Consider the following 25,278-nt stretch of genomic DNA (forward strand, 5'->3'; position numbering starts at 1 on the left):
TGTCCTTTGACTTCACAAGCTCTTACCGTGCGCCGCCGTGTGACAGGCCGCAGGCTGAGGAGTAGGAGATGAATTGATGGAATCTTTCCTCCCACTTCTCAAGCGGCTAGAGCTCGCTCTTGAGTCAGGTCTCAACTGACCGTTCTGACTTCCCCAGTCTAGGTTAGATAGGTTCTTTATCAGTCACCCTCAGAGCCCTTTCTACTTTACCCTTTGTAGTTCTTATCAAACGCATAAGTTAGGTAATTATGCGTCCTGTTTAACGTCTGCCTCCCTACTAAATTTTTAAGTTCTGTAATGACAAGGACACGGTCTTGTTTATAATTCTTTGCTCAGTGCCTAGAGCAGTGCCTGCACAAAGTAAGCATTTTGTAACTATTGTTGAAGAAATGTGTGGAAAAACACCTCCTGGAAAGGGCTGTTGGTTTGGTGGGGAAGGCAGATGTGAAAAGGCAGTGTAGCAGAGCACATATCTAAGAGTATGGACTCTGGAATCAGACCGTTTTGTTTCAGAGCAGTCCAGACTTCACCACTTCTAAGCCATGTGACCTGAGACAAATTAAGTAATTTCTCAGTTTCTGTTCAGTAAAATAGTAGAACCTAGACCATCAAGTGCTGTAAAGATGAAATGAACAGGTAGACAGTGCTTGATTCTACAATAAGAATCAGTGTTTTTTGTTACAACATAGTAAGCAAACAATGCATACATTATAATAACAGCCATGCTGCAGCAATTTTGTCCAAAAGTGCCCTGGAGGTTCTTGGGTTACTTGGCCTAAAAGCTAGCTGGGACCAGGATCTCACCTCTCAGAGGGAAGGGCCATATCTAAGCTTCCAGCCCTCTCCACAGGAGTTCCCTAGACAACTCTGTAAACACTGGCACTTAATAACATAGGATGACGAAGCAGTCGACCTATAGTCCCCACTGACAAGGCTGCTTTCATAACATTGACACTGAGAAGGTGAAAGGAGCTCTTCCCTGAAACAGCAGCACCTCTCTCCAGACTTCCCTTTTGTGGGATGATGGAAGCATCACAGGATCTGTGCTCATTTCACTGACCCCTAGCTGGTAAGTTTCCCCAATCACGCCTATTCTATAACCCATGCCTTGTGATGTGGATTTGCCTTTCCCTTGTCCCTTAACTACTGTGCATTGAGAACCTGCTATGGGCCAAGTGCTTTAAAATGGGTTTTATTATTATTTAGCTATGTTGAGGCCAACAGATCAGGAGATGATTGCCACTGAAAAGATAATTTGTTGCTCATAGTTTCCAAGAGGAGGAGTCATGCAATGCCCCACATGGTCACATAGTGAAATCACAGGATCAGTCAGGATGCCAGGTGAGGGGAAAGGGGGCAGAAGCCTATATTGTAGTTTCTGTGGGAAGGAATGGGCGAGGCAGGGTAAACAGGTTTGAGATTGGCTAGTTTGAATAGTTTGTGTGCTCTGAAGCATAGGGCTTGTCCCTAATTTTATGGCCTCTGACCCTCAGTGATTAGGGCTGGAGCGTGGTGGCCCTGGATGTGACAGCCCAGTACAGAGGAGGTGGTGGTGTGGGCTCTGGGTTGTTTGCATATGAAAAGCACACATGTAGGTGAGTTTATTATCCCTGGCAATCTCTAGGAATCTAGTTTATTTCACAGTCCTGCAGTGAAAGCAAGGCTCAGATGTGAAAACAACAGAATAAAAAGATATGCTTAATACAACCCGCACTACTCTAGATGTCTTATGTTTCTTCCAGTTCCTATAATAACACTGCAATGAAAGTATTATTAACTCCATTTTTAGGAGAGGAAATGGACTCTTAGAAAGGTTTGGATGGTGACTGCTGTCACACAGCTAGTAAGAGGCTGTGCCATGATTCCAAACTGTTGTATCACTTGACTCCAAAGCTGGTGTTCTTCCTGTGAGCTAAGTCATCTTCCTGCACTATGAGAAGTGCCATGGACACATTTTTTAGTCCTTATTAGGCATTTGACAGTGCTGACCACTGCCTCTTTGAACTCTTTTTTTTTTTTTTTTTTACTATAGTGGTTATCATTTGTGTGTGTTTTGTGTGTGTGTGTGTGTGTGTGTGTTCTGTGCTGTGCATTGGATTGAGTGATAGTGATAAAATAGTAAGCAAAAATGTTGATTTAACTTACAGTTTTTATTGTGGAGAAGGTAGATATTAACCCAATAGTCCCACTAAAGCATAAAAACTGGCAAAATGAGAGAAGCGCTCTGAGGGAAAGGATCAAAATTCTCTTTGACTGTGTCTCTTATGACTCCTTGACTGACCCAACCCTGCCTGCACATCAGAATTACTTGCAGAATGTTTTATAAATATAAAACCCCACATAGGAGGTTCTGACTCAGGCTGGGGGTACAGGTCAGGCATCTGTAAAATGAGATGAGTACAATCAGAGAGAGATTGGCTAAGGGTTTGTTTTTGCTTCTGCTTTTGCTTTTTAAAAAACTGGTCAGAGGAACAGGATAAGATTTGCAATTTGAAAAGGTTGGTTACAGTATGAGCAGACTGTGTGTTACTGTATAGTGTGAGAGGATGGTTGTTGGGATGAAAATGGGGGTGGCAGAGATGGGGAAGGGCAGATTCTGGAGATAGGCAATAAAATCAATAGGGCTTAATCTGCATTAAATACAGGAAGGAGGTGTTAGGGATGCTTTCAGGTTTCTAGGAGTGCAGCCAGATGGATGTTCCTACTTCCTAAGAGGGGCTCCTGGGAGAAGAGCAGATCTGGAGTGGGAGGAATCATCAGTTGCTCATGAATGTACTGTTTGAGGTCCTTTTGAGAAAATCAAGAGGCATTATGGGAGTGAGAAACAGTGAATAAATAGGGCTGGTGCTCAGATGAGAGATCCAGAGTACAGATGCCTGGGAGACAATGAAAACAGTGGTAGACTTAATGGCTAGCCTATGGAACTCAGTGTAGAGGAGGGTGGTCCTGTGAAGGAGATGGAGAAGGAAGAGAGACAATGCTTTATGATGGAAAACTTCCCTTCAGTCACATACCCATGGAGCACAAGTTGGTGAAGCACAGTATTTATAATAAGAACTTAATAGTATCACCAACATACTGAAATTAAAGGGCAAGATCCATGACATAGACCAGTGGTCACTAAGTAAAGGATGCAACCCTTGATAAATGCTATGAACACAACGATGCACAGATCTGATGATGCATTGTTAGGGGATTTCTTAAATGCCAATTATCACATAATAACTAAAGAAATGTGTTTAGTATTTTTCAAATACTAAAAAAATTAAGAGGGAAAATATTCCTGAATTTCTCTGATTAGGAAACGCTGCTTTGTAGGTATCTCAGACCTAATTTTGTCATAAATAGCTTAAGACATGATGATACCACCATCATTTCAGTGTCTAGCACCAGCCAGAAACCCAAGTCCTTGACTCCTCTCTTTTCCAAACCCTTATCCAGTTTGTACCTAACTCTCCTTTCAAATCTCCTATCTTTATCTTTGGCTCCCATAGCTCAGGACTTCCTTGCCCAAGTGGTAGCAACAGACCCCTTTCTGTCTCTTCTCCACACTCCTTCCGGAGTGCGCTGACAGACATTTCAGCCATCCCCGTGGCCATCCCTGTGCGGATCAAATGCAAACTCTGCAATACAGCCTGTCAGACCCTCTGTAGGTGTCTCTTTTCTCACTATTAACTATGCTCAGGCTCAGGCTCTCCAGCCTGTTTTTTGTTTTTTTTTTTTAAACCATGGCTTTACATCAGAAGCATTTGGGGCACTTATTGAAACGTTACCCACAGAGATTCTGACTTCAGGAAGTCTGTCTTGGGGCCCGTGCTCCATGCCTGATTCTGAGTCAGAGGAGACAACCTCTAGTTTGGCCATCCTAAAACACCTGCAGTTTCATCAGTGGGCCATATCTTCTACCCACTGTTGTCTTTGACTGAGTGACCTTACTTTACATCTTCACCTGGCTTAGGCTTACTGTTATCAGACTCTGCTGATGTGTCTCCCGCAGGCAGGCAAGTCTCCCTGGTCTTAGTTGTCTTTCTCTGTGTTACCTTGTCTGCTTCCCTCTATTCTTGGATTTACCACACTGTATTTGCCAGTTTCCCTTTTGCTCTCCCACATTATGGAGTTTTTGAGGGCAGAAAATCACTTAAAATAAATAGTATCAACCAAGATTGTCCTGGGTTAACCCCTATCTGGAATAAAAAACAAGTGCTTTAGAGTCTTGCAATCCTAAGTTCACATCTTGGTTTTGCTATTTACTAGGTTGGGGCCTTGAGTAAAGTACTTAACTTTTTTATTAATTTTATTTTATTAGAGAGAGCGAGAGAGCGCAAGCAGGGAAGAAGGGCACAGGGAGAGATATAATCTTAAGCAGGCCCTATGCTCAGTGTGGAGCCTGATGCAGGGCTTGATCCCACGACCCTGGGATCATGACCCAAGCCGAAATCAAGAGTTGAACACTCAACCAACCGAGTCACCCCTAAATTACATAACTTTAAAAAATCTAAGTTTCTTCATCAGCAAAATGGGGATGATAATATTTACCACATAGTATTATTGTCAAACCCCAGTAAAATAGTGTTTGTAAAGTGTCCCTCCCATAACAGGTAAATTTTTTTAAATGTTTATTTATTTTCTTTTTGAGAGAGGGAGAGAGCAAGCCAGGAGAGAGGGGTGGGCGGAGAGAGAGGGAGAGAGATTCCAAGCAGGCAGAGCCTGATGTGGGACTGGAACTTACGAACTATGAGATCTTGACCTGAGCCAAAGTCAAGAGTTGTAAGCTTAACCGATTGAGCCACCCAGATGCCACTATATATCTTAAAATTGTTATTATTTTTTTAAATGTTTTATTTATTTCTAGGAGGGAGAGAGAGAGAGAGAGTGTGTGCAGGGGAGGGTCAGAGAGAGAGGGAGTTACAGACTCTAAAATAGGCTCCAGGCTCTGAGCTGGCAGTCAGCACAGAGCCCGACGTGGGGCTCGAACCCACGAACCGCGAGATCATGACCTAAGCGAAAGTCGGACGCTTAACTGACTAAGCCACCCAGGTGCCCCATCTTAAAATTATTTTTAATGTTTATTTATTTTTGAGAGAGAGAGAGAGAGAGAGAGACAGAGTGCAAGCAGGAAAAGGGCAAAAAGAGAGATAAAGAATCTGAAGCAGGCTCCAGGCTCTGAGCTGTCGGCACAGAGCCTGACTCAGGGCTCGAGCCCACAAACTGTGATATCATGATCTGAGCCCAAGTCAGACGCTTAATCGACTGAGCCACCCAGGTGCCCCAATAGGTGTTTATTAAGTGCAAATTCCCTTCTTTGGGGGAGACCCCATGAGTAATAGAGCTCAATACTCTTGTTGCAGAATCTGGTTCTGCTGCTTACAGGCTACATATCTTTTTGGTCAGCTTCTGCTTCTCAGTAGCCTCATTTAGAAATGAGCATAATATATGATTGTCCTTATAGAATTATTAGGGAAATTAAATAAATTTATGTTCAATTAATCCAGCTAATGTTTGGCATCTAGTAAGTCCTCAAATAAATGGTGATTATTATTCTGAGAAGTAGTAATATACTACAGTGTTTTTCCTGCTTTCCAAGATCTAAAAGCACTATTTGTTATCTGCTATGTTAACGCTGGGATTATTTCCAAAGGTTGGTTTTGGTGATTCTTGAATGTTCTATTTCATATTTAGAAAAAATCCTGAATCACCATTAATGTATTATTTATTTATTTTTATTTTTTATTTTATTTTTATGTTTTAAGTAAGCTCCATCCCAACATGGTACTCAAACTCATGACCCTGAGATCAAGAGTTGCACACTCTACTGACTAAGCCAGCCAGGCATTCCTGTATTGTTTATATAGAAGCTCCCTTTTAGTCACTTTTCTTTAGTCACTGTCTGGCAACTGGTCTTCAAAATCCTGTATTTGTATTCTAAACACACTTTTTCCACATTGTCCACCTCAGGAGGAATTCTTAGGCACAGACTTCCATTCCCTCCCTGCCTCAACTGGGCAGCATTTCTAGGCTGTTTCTGCCCAGAATGTCAGGAGAAGCTGCAGCCTTGGCCAACCATGCTCCAAAAGAACAAGAAGGACTTATAGTTGTGAAGGTTGAAGAAGAGAATTATGTTTGGGGGCAGGACTTTGGCCTTCAGGGAGACACCTGTGGTCTGGAGACCTTCCGCCAGCGGTTCAGGCACTTTGATTACTCTGACTCTGCTGGGCCCCGCGAGGCTCTGAACCGGCTCCAGGAGCTTTGCCGTCAGTGGCTGAGGCCCGAGGTCAACTCCAAGGAGCAGATCCTGGAGCTGCTGGTGCTGGAGCAGTTCCTGGCCATCCTGCCTGAGGAGCTGCAGGCCTGGCTGCGAGAGCAACGGCCCGAGAACGGAGAGCAAGCTGTGACTATGCTGGAGGAGCTGGAGAAGGAGCTTGACGAACCAAGGCAACAGGTAAGAAGTAGGTGTTTTTGTTTTACCTATTTAAGTTAATAGGGAAGCCATTATGAATGGTCTTAATGTAGCTATCAGAAAGTTACAAACTTTTTGTCTTTGGGGCTATCCTTTGTCTGGGGCCAAGGCACCAGGACTTTCAGTCCTGTTGTTTTTTTTCTAGTCCTCTGAATGAATTTCTGGCTCCAGCTGCCTTGTCCCACTGTTCTAGGGTTTTTGTTTTGTTTTGTTTTGTTTTTTTTCTTCTGTATCCTCAGAATCATAGTGCTGGTACTTGATTACTCCTAGGACACAGCTCATGGCCAAGGAATGATCTGGAAGGAAATGACATCCATAGGAGCACTGAAAGCTCTAAGTATACAGCTCCAGCCCTTGGAGAACCAGTGCAAGAGTGAGACTCAAGAGTCCCAGGGATCCCATGAGGGAGGTGAGGAGTCATAGTCTATTTAGGGTGAGGATGATGGTGGGGCTATCATCTGTGGCATAGTGCATTTTCCTAATGACCTTCATTTGTGGCTTCATTAAGTCTGGAGGAAAGGCCCCCTTCATGCCTTGAAATATTCTTACATTGGCTTTGCCTAGAATCTGAAATTCCAAGATAATTTCTAACTTTGGGTTAAGAATTAAGGTCTCTAATAAAATTCTCTAATACCCAAAATATTCAAAGACCAATATACTGGGTTTTTTTGTTTTTTTTTTTTATATTATGGTCCACTGGCAAGGCAGTCTCTAAGATGGAGATGAAGAATATATCAGTAATAGAAACTACCTAGTAACTTGAACAGGGAAAGTTGAATATAAAGAATTACTGACTATAGGAGTGCCTGAGTGGCTCAGTTGGTTAAGCATCCGACTCTTTGGCTCAGGTCATGAACTGTAAGATCATGCCCCACATTGGGCTCTGTGCTGACAGTGTGGAGCCTGCTTGGGATTCTCCATCTCTCTCCACCCCTCCTTTGTTCTCTTTCTCTTTCTCTCTCTCAAACTAAATAAACTTAGAAAAAAATTTTAAATGAATTATTGACTATAATGAGGTTAGTTACTAAGTAGTTAAAGAAAACAACCCTAAAGAATACAGGGATAACATATATAGGGAATCTTTAGGGCTGAGGCACAGTACCCAAGGAAGGAGCACATCTGTGACAGAGTACCACATCTGCCCCTCCCCTGTCAGAGCGGAGATCCAGAACTTGGAGAGGGCACAGCTGTGGTCCATTGGATGGCTGGATGGAGATATTCAGTCAAGTGCTGTGCTGCCAGAACTTTCTGGGAAGCTGCACTTAAGGGTGCCAAGAAAGCCATTCATGAGGTGCAGGGGGAGGGTGTGTGTGCTGTGATGCTGAACACAGTGAGAAGACGCCCTCTGGGGTGCCAAGAACCCCTGTGGAGAGGTGCCATGACACTAAACTTGCTGGGAAGGCATCCATGGGGATGGTGCCTCTGGGACTAATTGGAGATGAGCAGGTGCTGCAGGAACAAAGAGAGCACCCCAGCATCAGGAAGAAAAGCCTCTTCCTTCTCCAGTGTCCCTCCAACTCACACTCTGTTGTTGAAGCTCACATCATACCAGCTGGCCAGGGAGAAATGGCAGGGCATTGAAGGGTGGATTTGAAGCTGAGAAGCAAAACATTAATAGCTGGTATAAACCTCAAGGATTAGAACCCAAAGGTCTTTGATTATGTTTTTGGCAAAATCATCCCTATGGACAGCAGATACATCAAGGTTATTAGCTTGTTTTCATTAAACTTTTGTTACATCTAACAAAACTTCTGATTTCATCTTTGCCAACTTCCCATGAATCTTGGCTATAGTAAGAAAATGTATTTGTTCAGCCTGGTTTGTGTGACAGTTATATTACTCATGAATTCTCACTCTGATTTTATTGTTCAGTTTCATGATCTTAGTTAATTAGAGTCTACCCCAAGAGGTAATTTGTTTCATTGTATGATGATAAAATTAGGTATATGAGGTCACAAGGTCAAGAGTCAGACCCTGGACCTTGAAAATTCACCAGGGGAATCCATACTTCTATACACCGAGGTCTCTGGGAAATTCCCTCCCAGCTTTCTCCAATGGGCCACTAGCCAAGTGAGCCTGCTTAAATATCTCCTGTATCAACCAGGGTCTACATTAAAATGGATTTAAAAAAATCTTCTCTGAGTCCCCTGCATTAAAGCAGTAAATATCTAAATCATTTAGGGTAGATTATTTTGACTTCCTTCTTTTTAAGGTCTTGAGAAACAGACTCTGATATAATTTCTTAAGGCTTTCATGAGCCTTTTCATATTTTTTATAAGCTGAATTGTGCTCCCTGCTCAATTCACATGTCAAAGCCCTAACCCCCAGTATCTGTATTTGTGACTGTATTTGGAAATGGGGACTTTAAGGAGGTAACTAAGTTTAAATGGGATTGTTAGGGTGAACGCTAATCCAGTGTGACTGGTATCCTTATAAGAAGAGGAGACTGGGACACAAACAATACAGACTGAGGGACAACCGTGTAAGGACACAGTGAGTCATGAGCCTTAGAAGAAACAAAAGCTGCTGACACCTTGATCTTAGACTTCCAGCCTTTGGAATTGTGAGAAAATTGACTGTTCTTTAAGCCTCCCAGTCTGTGGAATTTTTTTATGTCCACCCTAGCAAACTAATACAGAACTAAAGTTCTTGACTGAGCCCATTTGAAATATTCCTAGTTTTAATTTCATCCCATTTCCTTTGGTTTGTTTAGCAGAGTCCTCACAAAGCACAACCTGTATTCGAAGGTAATGAGTATGCTGCCCTTTGACCCTGTTTTAACTGAGCATCCACTGCTTTTGATTCCATCTGTGTTCCATTTCTCTGGTCGTCTTAGCACAGTTCTCTGGACATGCTTCAGTTTCTCCACATTCATTTGAAATACGGAGACAAAAAAAAATTGAGAATCTGATTAATTTAAAATATAGAACAGATTTCATTTCCCAGCTCTCATCTATTGCACTGTGTTTTTGTTTGTTCCTTCAGAGTGGCACATTATGATGTTGACTGATAAATCTCGTTGTGCTGTTCTCTTTTCAAGTCTTAAGGGTATTGGTGAGCCCTGCCTCGGAAGAATTAATGTGGAGCATTTCACATCGTTCACCTAGGTTGTGGTTTAAAACACTGGAGGGATGGGGCGCCTGGGTGGCTTAGTCGGTTAAGCGTCCGACTTTCGCTTGGGTCATGATCTCGCGGTTCGTGGGTTCGAGCCCCGCGTCGGGCTCTGTGCTGACTGCCAGCTCAGAGCCTGGAGCCTGTTTCAGTCTGTGACTCCCTCTCTCTCTGACCCTCCCCTGCTCACGCTGTCTCTCTCTCTCTCCTAGAAATAAAACATTAAAAAAAAAAAAAAGTTAAAAAAAAAATAAAACACTGGAGGGATCCACCTTGATAGGACTATACAAGTCACCATGTCATTTTTGCAACCTTACACCCTTGGTTATAATTTTTCCATAGATTCTTCATAAACTTAACAGTATGTCTTGCCAGAAGAAGAGCCTTAGACGTGGAGATTTAGGTGCATGTGATTTAAAGTAGGGTGTGCTCTTCCGGAGAAGTCTGTAATGGAGTGAGAGAAGCAGGGTTATGATGTGGTCTTGGGTAAAAACTAGCCTTGGATTAATCTCTGGGGGCTTGGGGTACCCCACCCCCCAAGCCTAACTGCACTGCTGAGTTGTCCCTTTTTAGGGTGGTGGGGGTCGGGCAGCGAGGGTGGAAATAAAATCCTGGGACAGGTAGTTCTCATCAGCCAGGGTACCTCTCCAGAGAAGAGGGCAACTGGGTGGTTAGGAGCCAACACTCATAGCAGCTGGGCGAGGAGGCACCCTGAAGAAAAGCGGGTCTGGGTGGGCAGTGAAGGATCATCTATATAATATTAAAGCTAAAAGCATGTTTGTAAATGTGCAGTTAAAGACCACACTCCTAGTTAAAAGGCTTTGAGATCACACAGGCCGCATGAACAGGTAAGGAAAAGAGCAGAAGGGACTTAGGGGAAAACTGCAAGCCTTGGTGTTGACCATCTTTGAATCCTGGTTCTTAAATTATGAATTCTATGGCCTTCCATAGGTTATGTTGCCTCTCTGAGCCTTAGTTTTCTGGTCTGTAAACTGCATTTAAGGTTAGTGGACTTTTGGTTTATAGCTATTTTCTAGTGAATTATCATTTAATTTGCTGATTGGCCATTCGTATTTTTTCCTTGGAATTCTGTGTCCTTTGTCTACTTTTTTTTTTAAATGTTTATTTATTTTTGAGAGAGAGCAGGGGAGGGGCGGAGAGAGAGGGAGACAGAAAATCTGAAGCAGGGTCAGGTTTGAGCCTGAGGCAGGGCTCGAACTCACAATCCATAGGATCATTACCTGAGCCGAAGTTGGATGCTTACCCAACTGAGCCACCCAGGCACCCCAGAGGTTAGAGGACTTTTAGGAGGATGAAAGTAACTGAAGAGTTTTTTAGATTTTCACCCTCAAAATAATTCAGGTTGCCTCAGCCTTCATCTAATAGTCTCCTTCTGAGCTACTAAAAATCTCGAAATGAAAAGGGCTTATTGTGTGAGAGCTGGAAGTTTGGCTCCAGGCAGTCACAGCTGTCTCTTGTTTCCATCTACCTTTGACCATGTATGCATAAAGAAGTGAACATACAAGACTCTTATCTGACCCCAGAATATTCCTTTTTTTATGCTGTGTGTCTTATTCTATTTGCTTATAATCATTTGATCTACTTAGAACCTACCAGAACCTGCAAATGCCTTAATGCATTCTAGCTCCTGTTTATCTACCTCTGCCCAGTTCTAACCCTGAAAGCATTTCCTAATCGTATATCCTGCTCTCATGTTTTTTTAGGAGCACCACTTATTCAAGAGCCTTAGACCTCTCTCTTCCTCCCGAGCACTCCCTGTCACCTCTTTTCCTTTCCCTCATTACCAAAAAAAACGCATCTTCTCCTCTAACCCAGGACTGTCTCCTAGCTTCCTGGTCTCTTACTGCTACTCCTATTTATCACTGTCTCCTCCAAATGATGTGTTTCCCTGCTTACCATCCCTCCTTTCCAGTGCTGACTCTTTTTTGTCCCCCTTACTCTCTGAGGCTGCCACCTTTCACACTACCCCAGGCCCCTTCTCAAAATTCTGGATGGGGAAGCTAGTTCTTAAGAGATTTCTTCCTAATAGGTAAATACCTATTTTATTTGGTTATTTTCTATTCTGGTTATAAGAGGTTCCTTTCTTCCAACATGGGGATCAAATGACACTAGTATTTTCTATTCACATTTTTAGATGGCAAGCTGGTGGGTGATGAAGTATTAACAACAACAGAGCAAGAAATTTTTGAATGTGTAGCATCAACAGCCATGATATCACCAGGAAGACTCCCTGGGGAAACTCCTTCAGGAAAGATAGTTGAAGAAGCTTTGGGAGGCCTGGACATCTTTGAGAAGCCAAAAGGAACAGTTCCAAGGAACAAAATGAGTCAGCTCCCTTCTCAGGAAAGACATCTTAATCTGACAGTCTTCAATAAGAAAATATCTACAGAAGAGAGTGTCTTTGGATGTAACGAAAATGAAAGGACTCTCAGTGTGAACTCAAATGTTGCAACACGTCAGAGAGTTCACGCTGGGGGAAAGATCTACGAGTGCTTGGACTGTGGGAAAGCCTTTTGCCAGAGCTCAAAGCTGATTAGACATCAGAGAATTCATACTGGAGAGAGGCCTTATGCATGTAAAGAGTGTGGCAAAGCTTTTAGCTTGAGCTCAGACCTTGTTAGACATCAGAGAATTCATAGTGGTGAGAAGCCCTATGAATGCTGTGAGTGTGGAAAAGCTTTCAGGGGCAGCTCAGAGCTCATTAGGCATCGGAGAATTCACACCGGAGAGAAGCCTTATAAATGTGAATGTGGGAAAGCCTTCAGCCGGAGCTCAGCCCTCATTCAGCATAAGAAAATTCACACTGGAGACAAAGGCTACGAATGTACTGAATGTGGTAAGACTTTTGGTAGAAGCTCTATCCTTATTGAACATCAAAGAATTCACACTGGAGAAAAACCTTACGAATGTAATGAATGTGGAAAATCCTTCAATCAGAGCTCAGCCCTAACGCAGCACCAGAGAATCCACACTGGGGAGAAGCCTTACGAATGTAATGAATGTAGGAAAACATTTAGGCATAGGTCAGGCCTTATGCAGCACCAGAGAACTCACACCAGAGTTTAAGTCTTGGGTAAGAGTTGTACACTTTTGTAATACTAGGGATTCACTTTAGGGGTGAGACTGCACCAAAGTAAGAAGTTTCCCAAGAGCAGGGTTTCTGTCCTTTTTGTCTGAGTCAGTACTTACTGTACAAGCAGATCCACACAGATGGTTGTTGACATGTTGAATGAGCACTTACACAGTAAGGTCAGATTTGGGGCAGAGATCCTGAGAGAGCTTTTTAAAAGATGGGCTAAGAGGTGGTGGCTCCAATGGCAAGGATCTCTGCCCAGCAAGAACATCGTGCGTTTGGCAGTTGGAAGCTTGTGCTGAGAGTCATTCGGTTCTCTGAAGTGTTGAACTGTGAGGTTATGAAATGTTCAATTATGTCCTGGATCAGTTTATAGCTCATTTTGCCCCCTTGCCAGTTCTCTCCCCAGCCCTGAACTTCCTGACTTCAGCTGAGGTTTATTTATTGAGCACTTGCTGTGTGCCAGCCATCAGGGGCAGTCATGGCCATTGCCCTCCCAGAGTTAAGGGCTAATGAGATACATATATATTTATTAAACAGGTAATTACAGTAAAGTGTGATAAGTGTGTTGGCAGGATAAATCTAGGATCCTGTCAAAATACAAGGTGGGGAGGGGGTACCTAACCTGGCCTAGGAGTCACTAAAGGCTTCCTGGATGTGATGAAATCTCTGTTGAGGAATAATGGTGTGTACAAATTAGGCAGATCAAAGCAAGAGGGAAGAGAACATTATAGGCAGAGGCTATAGCACATACGAAGGCATGGAGAGAGGATCTAGAGATGTCTCTATCAGGACTCCTCTCCTGCAGGAGTTTGTTCTCGTAGACCCTGGTTCAGAGGACATGTGTTGATTCCTCTCTGTTTATAATCACAGATTTGGGTAGCCTATCCCAGACCCAGAGTGACCTAAGAGACCTTGAGGTACTCACAACAGTGTGATGGTAGACTTTGGTGCATCATGTGGAAAAAGGCATGTATGTACACCAAGGAAAAATACATATTGTTGGTGTCCCATGATCCTAGGGCTCAGGAAATGGGAAGCTGACAGGAGCATAGGAGTGAGAGGTCTGCCTTCCTAGGGTCTACTGTTCCTCATTTCCTGTCCCCTCCCCTTAGCACCAGATAGAAGATACTAAGCTACTTAAAGGCAATGAATACTTAATGAACTACCCCCTTAGATTCCTCAAAACTCTACTTCTCTAATTTTTATTTTGGCAGTTTTAATTAACTCACCATTAATTGCTGAAGGCAATTCGTATGTAAGAGAAGGTTTGATTTCTCTTCTAAGGTGTCCTGATTTCCCTTCCAGATACTGTCACTTCTGAAGACTTGGTGATCAAATCTGTTATGGGTAACAGGGGAGGTGAAATTGGGGGAGGGGACTGTCTTTATGTCCACAGGTTGGGGGATTGTCATTGAGTGAGGTCAATCAGAAGTCTAGAGAGACCCTTCAAATGGTTGGAGTTGCCTTTTCCTATAGGTGACAATCAGATGATTTCATGTTAATTTTATTTAATAGACCCCCTCCCATTGTGAATTAATTGTAAACATTGGTAATACAGAAAATGAGAAAGTAGAAATCACCTTCAGTCCTAACACCCACAGAAATATTAACATTTTGGAGTACTTTCTAGTTTTCTTCCCCCAACCCTAGTATTGGTATAAATCTTGTTCGGTAAATCATTTTTAGTAACTGATTTTAACATTTATACTTTGAGATATACTTACACTGTTTAGTGTTAGAATGTACTACAAGATATAATAAAATTTGAATTTTAAGTTTTGCTTTGAAATGATTTTTTTCTAGAAAAGGGAGCATGGTAACACGAGTGGAGGTGTGCTGGGGGAGGGGGTTGTGGCAAGAGGTCAAGGAATTGGCGTTCCTAACTTTTCTTTTCCTTGGCCAAAAGGTCTCAGGAAACTGATAGCTAGTCCCTTGGGCTAGGTGAAGCCACAAAATTTAGGGGACAGCTGGTTGAAAAACCATGGGAACCAGAGCAAGTAGCCTCTTTAAACACACACAGACATTGCGTCCACCAGATTCACTTTAGGAGCAGGAGTCTGGGAGACTGCCCCAGCTTCCCCTCCTCTCAGCAGGTCCTTAATAGAAACCTGTGCAGAAAAACCCCATGACTCTTTAGATTTGTGATCCTTTGCACCAGCTAACAAGATAGCTGCTGCTGCTAAGGCTACTGAGTAGCAATCTCTGACCCATCAAAAAGCAAGGGGTGGGTGGTCATCAGTGAGGTCTACCCATTGGGATCACCCTTCCTCTTGGCAGAAATGCTCTCCAGGTTGGTTTCTTCTGCATGGGAAATGTTTTAATTGGCAATCTCCCTCACTTTGAGGATTCATTTAATGGGGCAAAAGAAACAAAGGTGTTCATGAGGGAGCTTGAAAAGACCAAGGTCAGATTTGCTCAAGTTTCCAATCCTCAGCCGAACAGTTAATTGCACTCGATGGAAATAAGGAGGGAGAAGGCGAGAGGCAGGGAACTGATATTAAGCAGCTTGCCTAAACTGCACATCTTTTAAAATTCATAAATCTGTGCAAGACCCATTTAAGATAAACATTACTTCCCCTGAATGGCCTCTATACCAAAATATATGAGGGCCCTGAGCACAATTTATTTACTTTCTCTGGCAAGACTAGAGAAGAAAATCTGTATTGGTGCTCCTCTCTTTCATAAACACATAGAATGTTGAAGCTTTAACTATAGATAATCTACTCCAGCTCCTTTAAATCGTGAGGTGACTTGCCCATGGCTGCAGAATTCACGGAAAAGCACTAACATGAACAAGAAAGCTCTACTTCGAGCCTGCTTTTCTCAACGACAGATAACCTTCATGCAAATAACTTGTATTTGAACGGATATTTTTAATTTATAGAGGGCTTTTTTTGTACACTAGTGAGATGGGTGTGTCTGCCACTGTTAGTTAACAATGATGAAATCATGTGGGAGTTAACAACCTCCCAGGACTTAGGAGGGACAGAGATGCTACAGAAACCAGGTACTTAGAATTTCTTGACTATCCTGGGCTTTCATTCCTTTAACCTTTTCTCTAGGTCTAGAAGTATGTATTGTAGGAGAGTTTGGAAGACACCGAAAATCACAAGAAAAAGTTAAATCACCTATAAATTTATCACCAGATAGCTGGTATAGCAGTCTGTGATTACGTATTTCCAATATTTTTAATGTATAAATATACTTTTACATGGAGTCATACTGTACATGTTATATTTTTACCTAAGATACGCTGTCATTTCTTTTGACATCAATCAACATCACTTTAACAGCTTTTAAGACTCTGTATACATTCATGATGTTTTCTGAAGCATACATTTCCAGGTAGAATTTTAAAGTCACAAGGCAATGCTTAAGGCTTCTGGTATTGATTGCCAGAGACAGTATCTATTCACATCTCTCCAGCAGCACTGAACTCCCAGGTTCCCTGAATCTTCGTCTGATGAGGGGAAAAAAAGTGCCATCTCAACTCCTGCTTTAATACACATTTTGCGAGGCTGACCATTTGTCATCCATTGGCATTTGTTCTTTTGTAACTTACTTACTTAAGGACAATCTTTTCTCCTGGGGATTTTTCATGGGGAGAGACTAAAGATAAGTGGCTCCACAGAAGGGTGCTGGATTCCTATTGCCAGGGTTCAAAGTCTAACCTCACCACTTTTTAGAGATAGAGGATATTGACTAAGCCATGATCCTAAACCTTCATTTCCTCATCTGCAAAATATGAGCTGTTGGAGAAACAACAGATACATATATACAAAGCCCTCAACAAAGTACGTATTATGTTTCTTACTGTTAAATGTTAAGAACTCTTTATAAAGAATCTCTCCCTTTTGTAATATGTTTTATCAATTCCTACTTAACAACTGCCCTACACTTTTCAGTTTGAGTCTTCATCTTGAGAGGAAAACTAAGAGTTGAATATGAATAGCTCTTACCACATTGTTATCCTATCTCTTTGTTTTCTCTCTCAAAGCATGGGCATTTAGTCCACCTGCCATTCTTACTGGTTAGTACCTGCTCATCTACAGATGCCCCAACAAGAGTGCTGTCTACTTATCCTCATGAAAATTCTAGATTCCCATAGATTTCTGTTTTTGGTAAGGTGTGTTAGAACTCTGACCTGTTTGGTATTCTTAACATGTTTTTCTGTTGCTGACTAACCTATTCACCTTTAAAGCGTTGCACTGAGAAGCACCAGTCAAGGGCTACATTTCCTGATGGATCCCTCAGAGGAGAGCAGTCTCTGGATGGACCATAATTGGTATGTTGCCATTGTCCTTAACAAAATTCACAAAATACTGAAATACTTCTGATAGAAGACACACTGAACATGTGTGAGGTGCCTGTCACTCTGACATTTTTTACCACCTGAGCCCAAGGGAGTACACTAGAAGTGTGGGGGTGTAGCCCCAGAAACAAATGTGGTAGCCATAGCAGCTTCTGACCCAGAGCCTTGGCAGTTAGCAGGACAAAGACAGCAGCTCTGACAGTCTTAAAAACCAGAGGAATCTTCTGTTTAGGAAAAGGGAAGATTCAGGACTCCAATAGATGCTTAACCTCTTAACCACTAGGCTGGGCTCTTTCTGACCCCCTCCACCCCCAATGTCTAGCTTAGCCTACAGGCAAGGGGACTAGTTATTAACCCTTCACCCAGCTCACAAAAGACAGACAGCTCCTCTCTACCCTGTGGTCCAAGAACTCCAGGTTTTGTCCAGTAATAGAAGCTTCTTCACTGCCTCCTGTTTTACTACCAGCACTGCTTCACAGGTTCTGGCTACATCCATGCTTCTCTTGACAGACAGGGCTCCACCTCAAAAGGAACTCAACAGGAATGCTCTACACAAAACAGCCTTTTAATTTATCAGACGTGCCAGACATTCTTCATTCTTCCTGACCTTCATCTATTGTTCCCTCTACTGGGAATGTTGTTCCCCAGCCTGCCTGTTTACTTTCCTAACTCCTACTCATCCTTCAATCATTTTTTTCGAAACCATCCCTGATCCAAGGTTGGGTCAGGTACTCCTAATGTCACATGGCAGTGATCATACTAGTGTCCCTGCCTGTCTGCCTTGTCCATTAAACTGTAGAGACTATCTTTGCCACTATATTCCTAGTGCCTGGCACAAAGCAGGCCCTCAAAAAATAGCTGTTGGATAAGCTAATTTTTTTTTTTTCCCCACTACCTCATTTCTGGGCTGTCATAGGCTCAGTAAATCACTGATGAACTGTTTCTCCATCTGTCTTGCTGCCCTGTAACTGGCCTTAATCGGTCAGTAAATTTTTTGGATTCCTGAGACAAAATGTCCCTTATACTGTCCACACCATATCCCAAAGCTGGTATGTGGACAATCAGATGCAGTGACACAGCCTGGGTTGCTGTACCCTCTTTGTGACATTCTCATGGAAAATGAGGTTTCAATGTTATATTCCCATTTTTCTTATCTCCTGAGTATTCCTAACGGTAAGAGAAAAGCTAGAAGCAGTGATTCTTCCCACCTGCTGTTCTGATTAGTCACAGGACAAGCTTTCAAGGGACAATTTGCAGTAACATTGAGAAGTGCTGCACTAACTCAGAATGACTCAAGACCTGGTAGTTTCCCAGCCTGGAGTCTTGTTCCAAAGTAAACCCTTTCAACTAACAAAGATATAAATCTGACCAAAATATTTACAACATTCACTATATTCACAAGTTACTTTACAGTATGGACTCTCTGATGGCGCATAAGGACTGATCTGTGCCTGAAAGCCTTCCCGCATTCATTACATATATAAGCTTCATCCCCAGAATGGATTCTCTGATGCTGAACAAGGGCTGAGCTCCTTTTGAAAGTTTTGCCACATTCATTACATTGATAAGGTTCCTCTCCACTATGAATTCTCTGATGTCTGATGAGGTTTGAGCTCAGACTGAAAGCTTTTCCACACTCATTACATTCATAGGGTTTCTCCCCACTATGTATTCTCTGATGGGTTATCAGTTCTGAACTCTGCCTGAAAGCTTTTCCACATTCATTACATTCATAAGGTCTCTCTCCTGTATGAATTCGCTGGTGTCTAATAAGCTTTGAGCTTTGGCTAAACGTTTTCCCACACTCATTACACTCATAGGGTTTCTCACCAGTGTGAATTCTTTGATGTATAATGAGATATGAACTTTGACTGAATGCTTTGCCACATTCGTTACATTTACAAGCTTTTTCACCAGTATGAATTTTGCGATGTCTAATGAGGGCCGAGCTCTGATTGAAGGCTTTCCCACATTCACTACATTCATATGCCTTCTCACCGCTGTGAATTCTCTGGTGAATAATAAGATATGACCTCAAACTAAAAGCCTTCCCACACTGGTTACATTTATAGGGCTTTTCTCCAGTATGGATTCTCTGATGTTGTGTTAGAGAGGAATGCTGCTTGAAGCTGTGCCCGCATACATCACATCTATAAGGTCTCTCTTCTGTAGGAACTTTCTGATAAGTTACAGAGTTTGTACTTAGAATCAAGCTACTCTGAGGCTCATGATGGTCTCTCTTTCCTAGGGATTTGTGTGTGAAGATTACGTGACTAATGCTGTCCCCTTGGGAAGGGGATCTTCTTAACTTCTCCCCTGCAGCACTTCCTTGTTGCCACTCTAAGTTGCTCTCATGTTCACTAACTCCTCCAGATGAAGGTTCCTGGGGAAGTCCTTGCGACTTTTCTCCTGAAATGTCCTTCTTTGTTGCTGATTCACTGTTCTCACAATCTGAAATGACAACAGCAAAAAAACAGACTGTTTTATTTCTCCAGTCAGCCTTAACAGCTACTTTCCATGTGAGAGGAACTACAGGCTTCTACTTACAAAAGAGGTCACTGTCCACATACATCTTTCTTTAACGTGCCGTACTAGGGCCCTCTTCCTCTCGAATACGAAGGCCTATGTCTACACTTTGAAGTTTATTCTTTCCTACTTCCTCTGACACTTCAATTGATCAATTACCCACTATTCGTTTCCTATTATTTTCAACCTGTTTCTCTGCTGACTCCTATTCATCACCATTTAAATATGCTCAAATTTCTCATTTTTTTTTTTCAAATCAAGCTCCTTGCCTACATGTCTCCCTTGGTCAACCTCACTTCCATTCAGAGTAAAGCTGATGCTTCTTCTTCTTTTTAAGTTTATTTAGAGAGAGAGAGAGAGAGAGAGAGAGAGAGAGAGAGACAGACAGAGACAGGGAGAGGGAGCACTCGCACACACATGAGCATGAGCAGGGGAGGGGCAGAGGGAGAGGAAGAGAGAGAATCCCAGGCAGCTTTCATGCTCAGCGCAAAGCCCAATGCAGGGATCAATCTCATGAACCACGAGATCACCACCCGAACCAAAATCAAGATGAGATGCCCAGCCAACTGAGCCACCCAGGTGCCCAGAGTGAAGCTCTTTGAAAGAGTTATCTTTAATTATCTCTGTTCTACAATCTGGTTTCTGCCTTACCAGTACACCCCCTCTCCACCATGCTACTTTCATCAAGGTCACCAACTTCATAGTTGCTTAATCCAGTAAATATTTTCTGGATCTTATTTAGTTGGCTTCTCTGTAGCACTGACACTGGGGACCACACCTTTTTTTCTAGAGACATTTCTCTTCCAGCTGAATTAGCCTGATTTCTGGGGGTGTTCCTTAGACTTAAGCTCAATCATTCAAACACAAGGTCCTTCAGATTCTGTTCTGGGTTCTCATGTATCCTCACTCTACAAACTCTCTACAACCTAGGTTTCAATCACTACTTAGGTTATAAGCGAATGTCTCCCCAGGTCCCCAGTTCTATCCCAGTTCTAATAAGCTCTAGACTATCCAGTGTTGGCTGGGACATTGCTTATGAATACTTCACAAGCCCCCAAATGGCCCAGACTAAGCACATTATCAGACATATCTTTTTCTCCTTTATTTTCCCATTTACATGAATAGCACCATCATTAACCAAGCTGTTCAAGACTAAAACCTGCTATCATTCTCAACTCTTTTCCTACACGCTCCACTTTTAACCATGACCAGCTACTGCAATGCAACTTAAATGGTGGTCAACAGGAGGCAGCTTTGATCATCCCCATCTCTCACCTTAATATGTATTAATTTATTCACTGTGGCCATTTAGATTACAACAGTCTCTAACTGGACTCCACTCTCACTTTCCTCTAATCCATTCTCCACTCTGCAGCTAAGTTCTAAAAGACAAATCTAATCAACTACCCCTTTGTCCAAAACCTTTCAACTGTGCTCCACTGCAATGGTTCAAACTACTTAAGATGTCCTACAAGTTTTCACAACCTGGGTCCCCTTTACCTCTCTGGTTATGTCTCAGCATCTCTCCCCTATGAATTCTCTCTTCAGGTTAAACTGAATCACCTGAGGGGCGCCTGGGTGGCTTAGTTGGTTAAGCATCCGACTTTCACTTAGGTCATGATCTCGCGGTTCATGGGTTCGAGCCCTGTGTCGGGCTCTGTGCTGACTACCAGCTCAGAGCCTGGAGCCTGTTTCAGTCTGTGACTCCCTCTCTCTCTGACCCTCCCCTGCTCACGCTGTATCTCTCTCTCCTAGAAATAATAAAAAAAAAATTTTTTTTTAAATTGAATCACCTGCAATTCCCAGAATGGGTTGTATTTTCCCACCTTCAGAACTTTGTGACCTTTGCTTGTGCGGTATTATAATATAGGACATATATATTTGGTCTTCATCCTCAGTTCCTGGCACAAAGCTTTAAAAACCCTTGCAATTTCTTTCCTAAGTGGTAGAGGTGAGAGGAGTGTCTTTTGTTATCCATAATAAGCCCCCATCAACCAGTACCTCAGTTTATGCTAATGAGGTAACTCATGGAGGGGTAGGGGCTGGCTGCCAAAGGAAACAAACATATTGATTAGAAGGCTGGAACTTTCAGCCGCACCTTCTGACCTCCAGGGAGAGGGGCTGGAGATTGTTAACCACCAACGGTGAATGATCTAATCAACCATGCCTATGTAATGAAACTTCTATAAGAACCTTAAAGTGGCTCAGAGAGCTTCCAGGATGATGAGTGCATCCAAGTGCCATGACAGTGGTGAACTGCTAACTCCACGTGGGAGAGAAGCTCTTGTGCTCAGGACCTTTCTGGATCTTGACCTAAGTACTGGTTCACCTGTGTCCTTTATAATAAACTGGTAACAGTAAGCAAGGTGTTTCCCTAGTGCTGTGAGCTATTCTGGCAAATTATGAAACCTGAGGTGGTGGTCATGGAATGTCTGAATGGCAGCCAAACTGGAAAGAAGTGTGGGTAACCTGGGGATTCGTTACATGCGATTAGGATCTGAAGCAGGGGGTAGGGAGTGGGGCAGTCTTGTGGGACTGACACTGTACCTGTTGGGGCTGCGCTAATTCTGGTGTGTCAGAATTAGTGTTGCTTAATGTGAAGGAAAACCCCCACATGTCCATTGTCAGAAGTGTTCTGAGTATAAAAAACCTTTTCCCATCCTATTTACCTAGTTTTCTCCTTAATCATTGTTCAAATCTTAGCTTAGATGTCTCCTCCTCCAAGAAGTACTTCTTGAGCCTCCAAGGTTGGGTTAGGTGTGTTCATATGTGCCCCCATAGCATCTAGAGCCCACTTTTATTCTAGAATTTACTATACTATTTTGCAATTGCCTTTCTGCTTGTCTACCTCATCTAGATATAAAAGTTCCTTGAAGCAGAGACCCAGTGCCTACCACAGCAGAAGACATGTATTAGTACCCTATTAAGTTACATAATCAAGGAATAAATGAAAAGATGACAGGGACACTGACACAAGGAGGACTGGCTGCATTTCCTGAGGGCTGAACACACAGCTGCTGATGTGAACACCCCTGGGCTAGAGTAATAAAGGGGAGGCTCATATGTGGCATGTTTGTAAAATGGAACTGCTTCTGTATCCTCAAAACTAGAGGCCTGATAACAGTTCCCAGGTGAGTTTCTATTTTCTTACCACTTTTGGGGGAAAGGCGAGGTTCCCAGGGTTTCAGCTGTGCCTTTAAAGGCTGGAGTGGGATGTTTGTTAACTCCTGGGATGTTCCAAGACATGTCAGATCCTTCCATGGCACTGCTGGTCCCTGAAATCAGTTAAAACATGGTTAGCTTTGTGAGAAACTCTCCAGGGAAAATGCTCAGTGAAAATGTGAAATAGGTCAATGACATCCCCAGGGATGAGCAACAGGCAAAAAAAGAACTATTTAAGGCTGGAGACATGTATGGGCCCAGTGGTCACTTCAAGGTGTGGTTCAGTACAGACAAATTTGCTTCCTCCTTATGAGGACACTACATGCTCCGCTCTGTAAATGACTCTTCCTTACAACAGAGCACATCTCCCTGTTCCTACCTGCTGCCCTGGATCATCAAATTCCCTCTCCAAATCTTCCAACAGGGTCACAGCTTCCTCGCCGCTTGTCGGACTATGTTGCTGAACCCAGATCTGCAGCTCCTCAGGCAGGATGCTCAGGAATTGCTCCAGCACCAGCAGCTCCAGGATCTGCTCCTTCGTGTGCAACTCTGGCATGAGCCACTGATAGCAAAGCTCCTGGAGTCGGCCCAGAGCTTCCCGGGGTCCAGGTGTCTCCTGGTAGCAAAACTTCCTGAATTGCTGGCGAAACAGTTCTTGGCAGGATCGGGTACTCCCACTCTGCTTAAACTTCTGACTCCAGGAAAGGCTTTCTTCTACTTTCACTAGTATTAGTTCTTGTTCCTGAGGATTCTGAGGTACCAGGGTTGAAACTGCTCTAGATTCCACAGCCATTCTGGGTTGAACAGCTTAGCAAAGCACTTACTACAACTGGGTACTGTACTTCAGAGTTTCTTTGGGTAATTTCTTCTTGCCTGAAAGATACAAAAGCACTGTTAACTTAGTAGTGAAAACCAAACCCCTAAGAATTTATAATAAAGATCAGTCATTTCAGTAATGCATTGAAAGGGAACAAGTTTGAGACTGTAACTAAATAATCAAGCAACAAACTAAAAGTCACTCATCCCATTTGTCTTCCATAGTGGAATTTCTACCATTAACGCTCTAAGAAATTATTTTAGAAGCAAAAGAATGCAGTATTAACATGAATCACATACTGAGAAATTTCCTTTTCAATTCTTTCAATCCTGTTGGTATCAAGGAGAAAAATCCGTCTTTAACTTGTCTGTAAAACTTGGAGAACTCCCTTTTTAATGAAGTATAACCCTCAGACTTCCAAGAGTAACCTATCTAGAATTTATTTACCTTCTATCTATGGCAAATAAGAATGATTTTCATTTATAGTAGTAACAACATTTAAAAAAATTCATATTGAACAGGTGTTGATTTAAATAAAAACATTTTGATAATTGCCATTTGATCAAATTTGGTTTTCAATGCATTTCTTCAACAAACATGGAGGCACTTACACGAGCTCAGTCGTGAGCCAGGCATAAGAATACAAAGATTTACGCTTGTGAGTAAATGAATTTACAGAAGAATTAACCAAGAAGTGTTTGTTAAACATTTACCGTGTGTTCAAAGAGGTATCAATTATCACAAAGGCACAAAAGCAGCAAAAAGGTCAATCTCCGTTCTAAAGCTTAAAATATACGGAAGAAAACTTTTTTTTTTTTGGTAAAATACGGGAACAGATAATTATGTATTAAATTTTGCGATAGAAGACCTGATTCTAGCTAGGATGGGTGAATATCGATAGGAGGGTATGTCCTTGAAACAACAGGTCAATTACAATTTGATCCTAACAGTACCAATAACTTTAGAGATCAGACATATTTAAGTTAACATTTAGATTTATTAAGCCTGCCCGGCCGCATTAGCCTGTATATCTTTGTATCCCGGCTAAACCACAGCACTGGCGAAGTCACGGGGTGGGGGAGTAACTGCCCTCTCCGCTGGAAAGCAAGGGCTTGAGCTGGCCTCCTCTGGTCCCCAGGACGCTCAGAAAAGCCGCCCGGACAGGGGGGTCACGACCCAGGGAGGACAGGCCGGAGAGCAGGGCTCGTTCACCTTGCGCCAGCCGCCCGAGCCGCGGGCCCTCCCAGCCCTCCCTCCGCTCGGGGCCCGCGTCCCTCACCGGGAAGCCCAGCAGCGGCCAGAGAGCAAGCAGCCGACTCCGAGCGGCCAGCCACAAAGACCGGAAGTGCGCGCCAAAGGCCTTCCGCTCGCGCATCCTCGGGAGCCTCCGTGTTCCCCGCCCCGTGCTCACAGGCAGCCAATCAGCGCCGTGGATCCTTCGTTCCCACTGCCTTCCGTCTCTGGCCGGGAGCCCCGCGGAGCGTCGAGGCCTGGGTGTGAGTGAGTCGTGTGGCGTGCGTCCTTCTGAGAGGTCGCCCCACTTCAGAAGGCACTGCTCCCAACCTTGGCTGCCTCGTACCCTGACGTACCACCGGCACCGCCCCGTATCATCTCCCCAGCAGTTTTCTAGAAAAGTTTTAAGATTTTCCTGTGATTCTAGTGCGTTTCTAGTATTTCCGACAAGAGTAAACACGTGGATGAACAAACTGAACAAAAAGTAACAACCATTTCTTTTGCTCCTCCGCATGCATATTATTTTAGCCTTACAGCAGCTCTGTGCGGTGTCTTTGTTATGC

General features: G+C 43.1%; 2 protein-coding genes and 1 long non-coding RNA gene across 3 annotated transcripts; 2 read left to right on the forward strand and 1 right to left on the reverse strand.

The window, feature by feature from the left end:
• Nucleotides 1-5,963: 5,963 nt before the first annotated feature.
• Nucleotides 5,964-12,851, forward strand: ZSCAN30 (zinc finger and SCAN domain containing 30). Its single transcript, XM_039238877.1, has 3 exons — nucleotides 5,964-6,439; nucleotides 6,728-6,866; nucleotides 11,724-12,851. The coding sequence occupies exons 1-3, from the start codon at nucleotides 6,032-6,034 to the stop codon at nucleotides 12,653-12,655; spliced, it is 1,479 nt and encodes a 492-aa protein (XP_039094808.1). The 5' UTR covers nucleotides 5,964-6,031; the 3' UTR covers nucleotides 12,656-12,851.
• A 2,731-nt stretch (nucleotides 12,852-15,582) lies between these two features.
• On the reverse strand, nucleotides 15,583-23,631 carry LOC120236234 (zinc finger protein 397). The gene is made up of 3 exons (XM_039238876.1): nucleotides 23,045-23,631; nucleotides 22,655-22,778; nucleotides 15,583-19,428 (listed from the first exon to the last, which is right to left on the reverse strand). Exons 1-3 carry the CDS (start codon nucleotides 23,456-23,458, stop codon nucleotides 18,380-18,382), a joined length of 1,587 nt encoding a protein of 528 aa, XP_039094807.1. The 5' UTR covers nucleotides 23,459-23,631; the 3' UTR covers nucleotides 15,583-18,379.
• Nucleotides 16,887-23,164, forward strand: LOC120236238. The gene is made up of 3 exons (XR_005529612.1): nucleotides 16,887-16,950; nucleotides 22,361-22,634; nucleotides 23,090-23,164. It is a non-coding gene; the product is annotated as an uncharacterized LOC120236238 (long non-coding RNA).
• Nucleotides 23,632-25,278: the final 1,647 nt, after the last annotated feature.

The sequence above is a fragment of the Hyaena hyaena genome, unplaced genomic scaffold (assembly GCF_003009895.1).
Source record: "Hyaena hyaena isolate Hyena2069 unplaced genomic scaffold, ASM300989v1 scaffold_150, whole genome shotgun sequence".
NCBI lineage: Eukaryota > Metazoa > Chordata > Mammalia > Carnivora > Hyaenidae > Hyaena > Hyaena hyaena.

What these genes read in the sequence shown, in the direction of transcription:
- ZSCAN30 (XM_039238877.1), top strand. Translation starts at nt 6,032, where the DNA reads ATGTCAGGAGAAGCTGCAGCCTTGGCCAACCATGCTCCAAAAGAACAA. An exon ending in TTGACGAACCAAGGCAACAG is followed by an intron (nt 6,440 to 6,727) that starts GTAAGAAGTAGG and finishes GATTACTCCTAG; the next exon opens with GACACAGCTCATGGCCAAGG. An exon ending in CCAGGGATCCCATGAGGGAG is followed by an intron (nt 6,867 to 11,723) that starts GTGAGGAGTCAT and finishes TCACATTTTTAG; the next exon opens with ATGGCAAGCTGGTGGGTGAT.
- LOC120236234 (XM_039238876.1), bottom strand. Translation starts at nt 23,458, where the DNA reads ATGGCTGTGGAATCTAGAGCAGTTTCAACCCTGGTACCTCAGAATCCT. An exon ending in TTGATGATCCAGGGCAGCAG is followed by an intron (nt 22,779 to 23,044) that starts GTAGGAACAGGG and finishes AACTGATTTCAG; the next exon opens with GGACCAGCAGTGCCATGGAA. An exon ending in TCGCCTTTCCCCCAAAAGTG is followed by an intron (nt 19,429 to 22,654) that starts GTAAGAAAATAG and finishes TTGTCATTTCAG; the next exon opens with ATTGTGAGAACAGTGAATCA.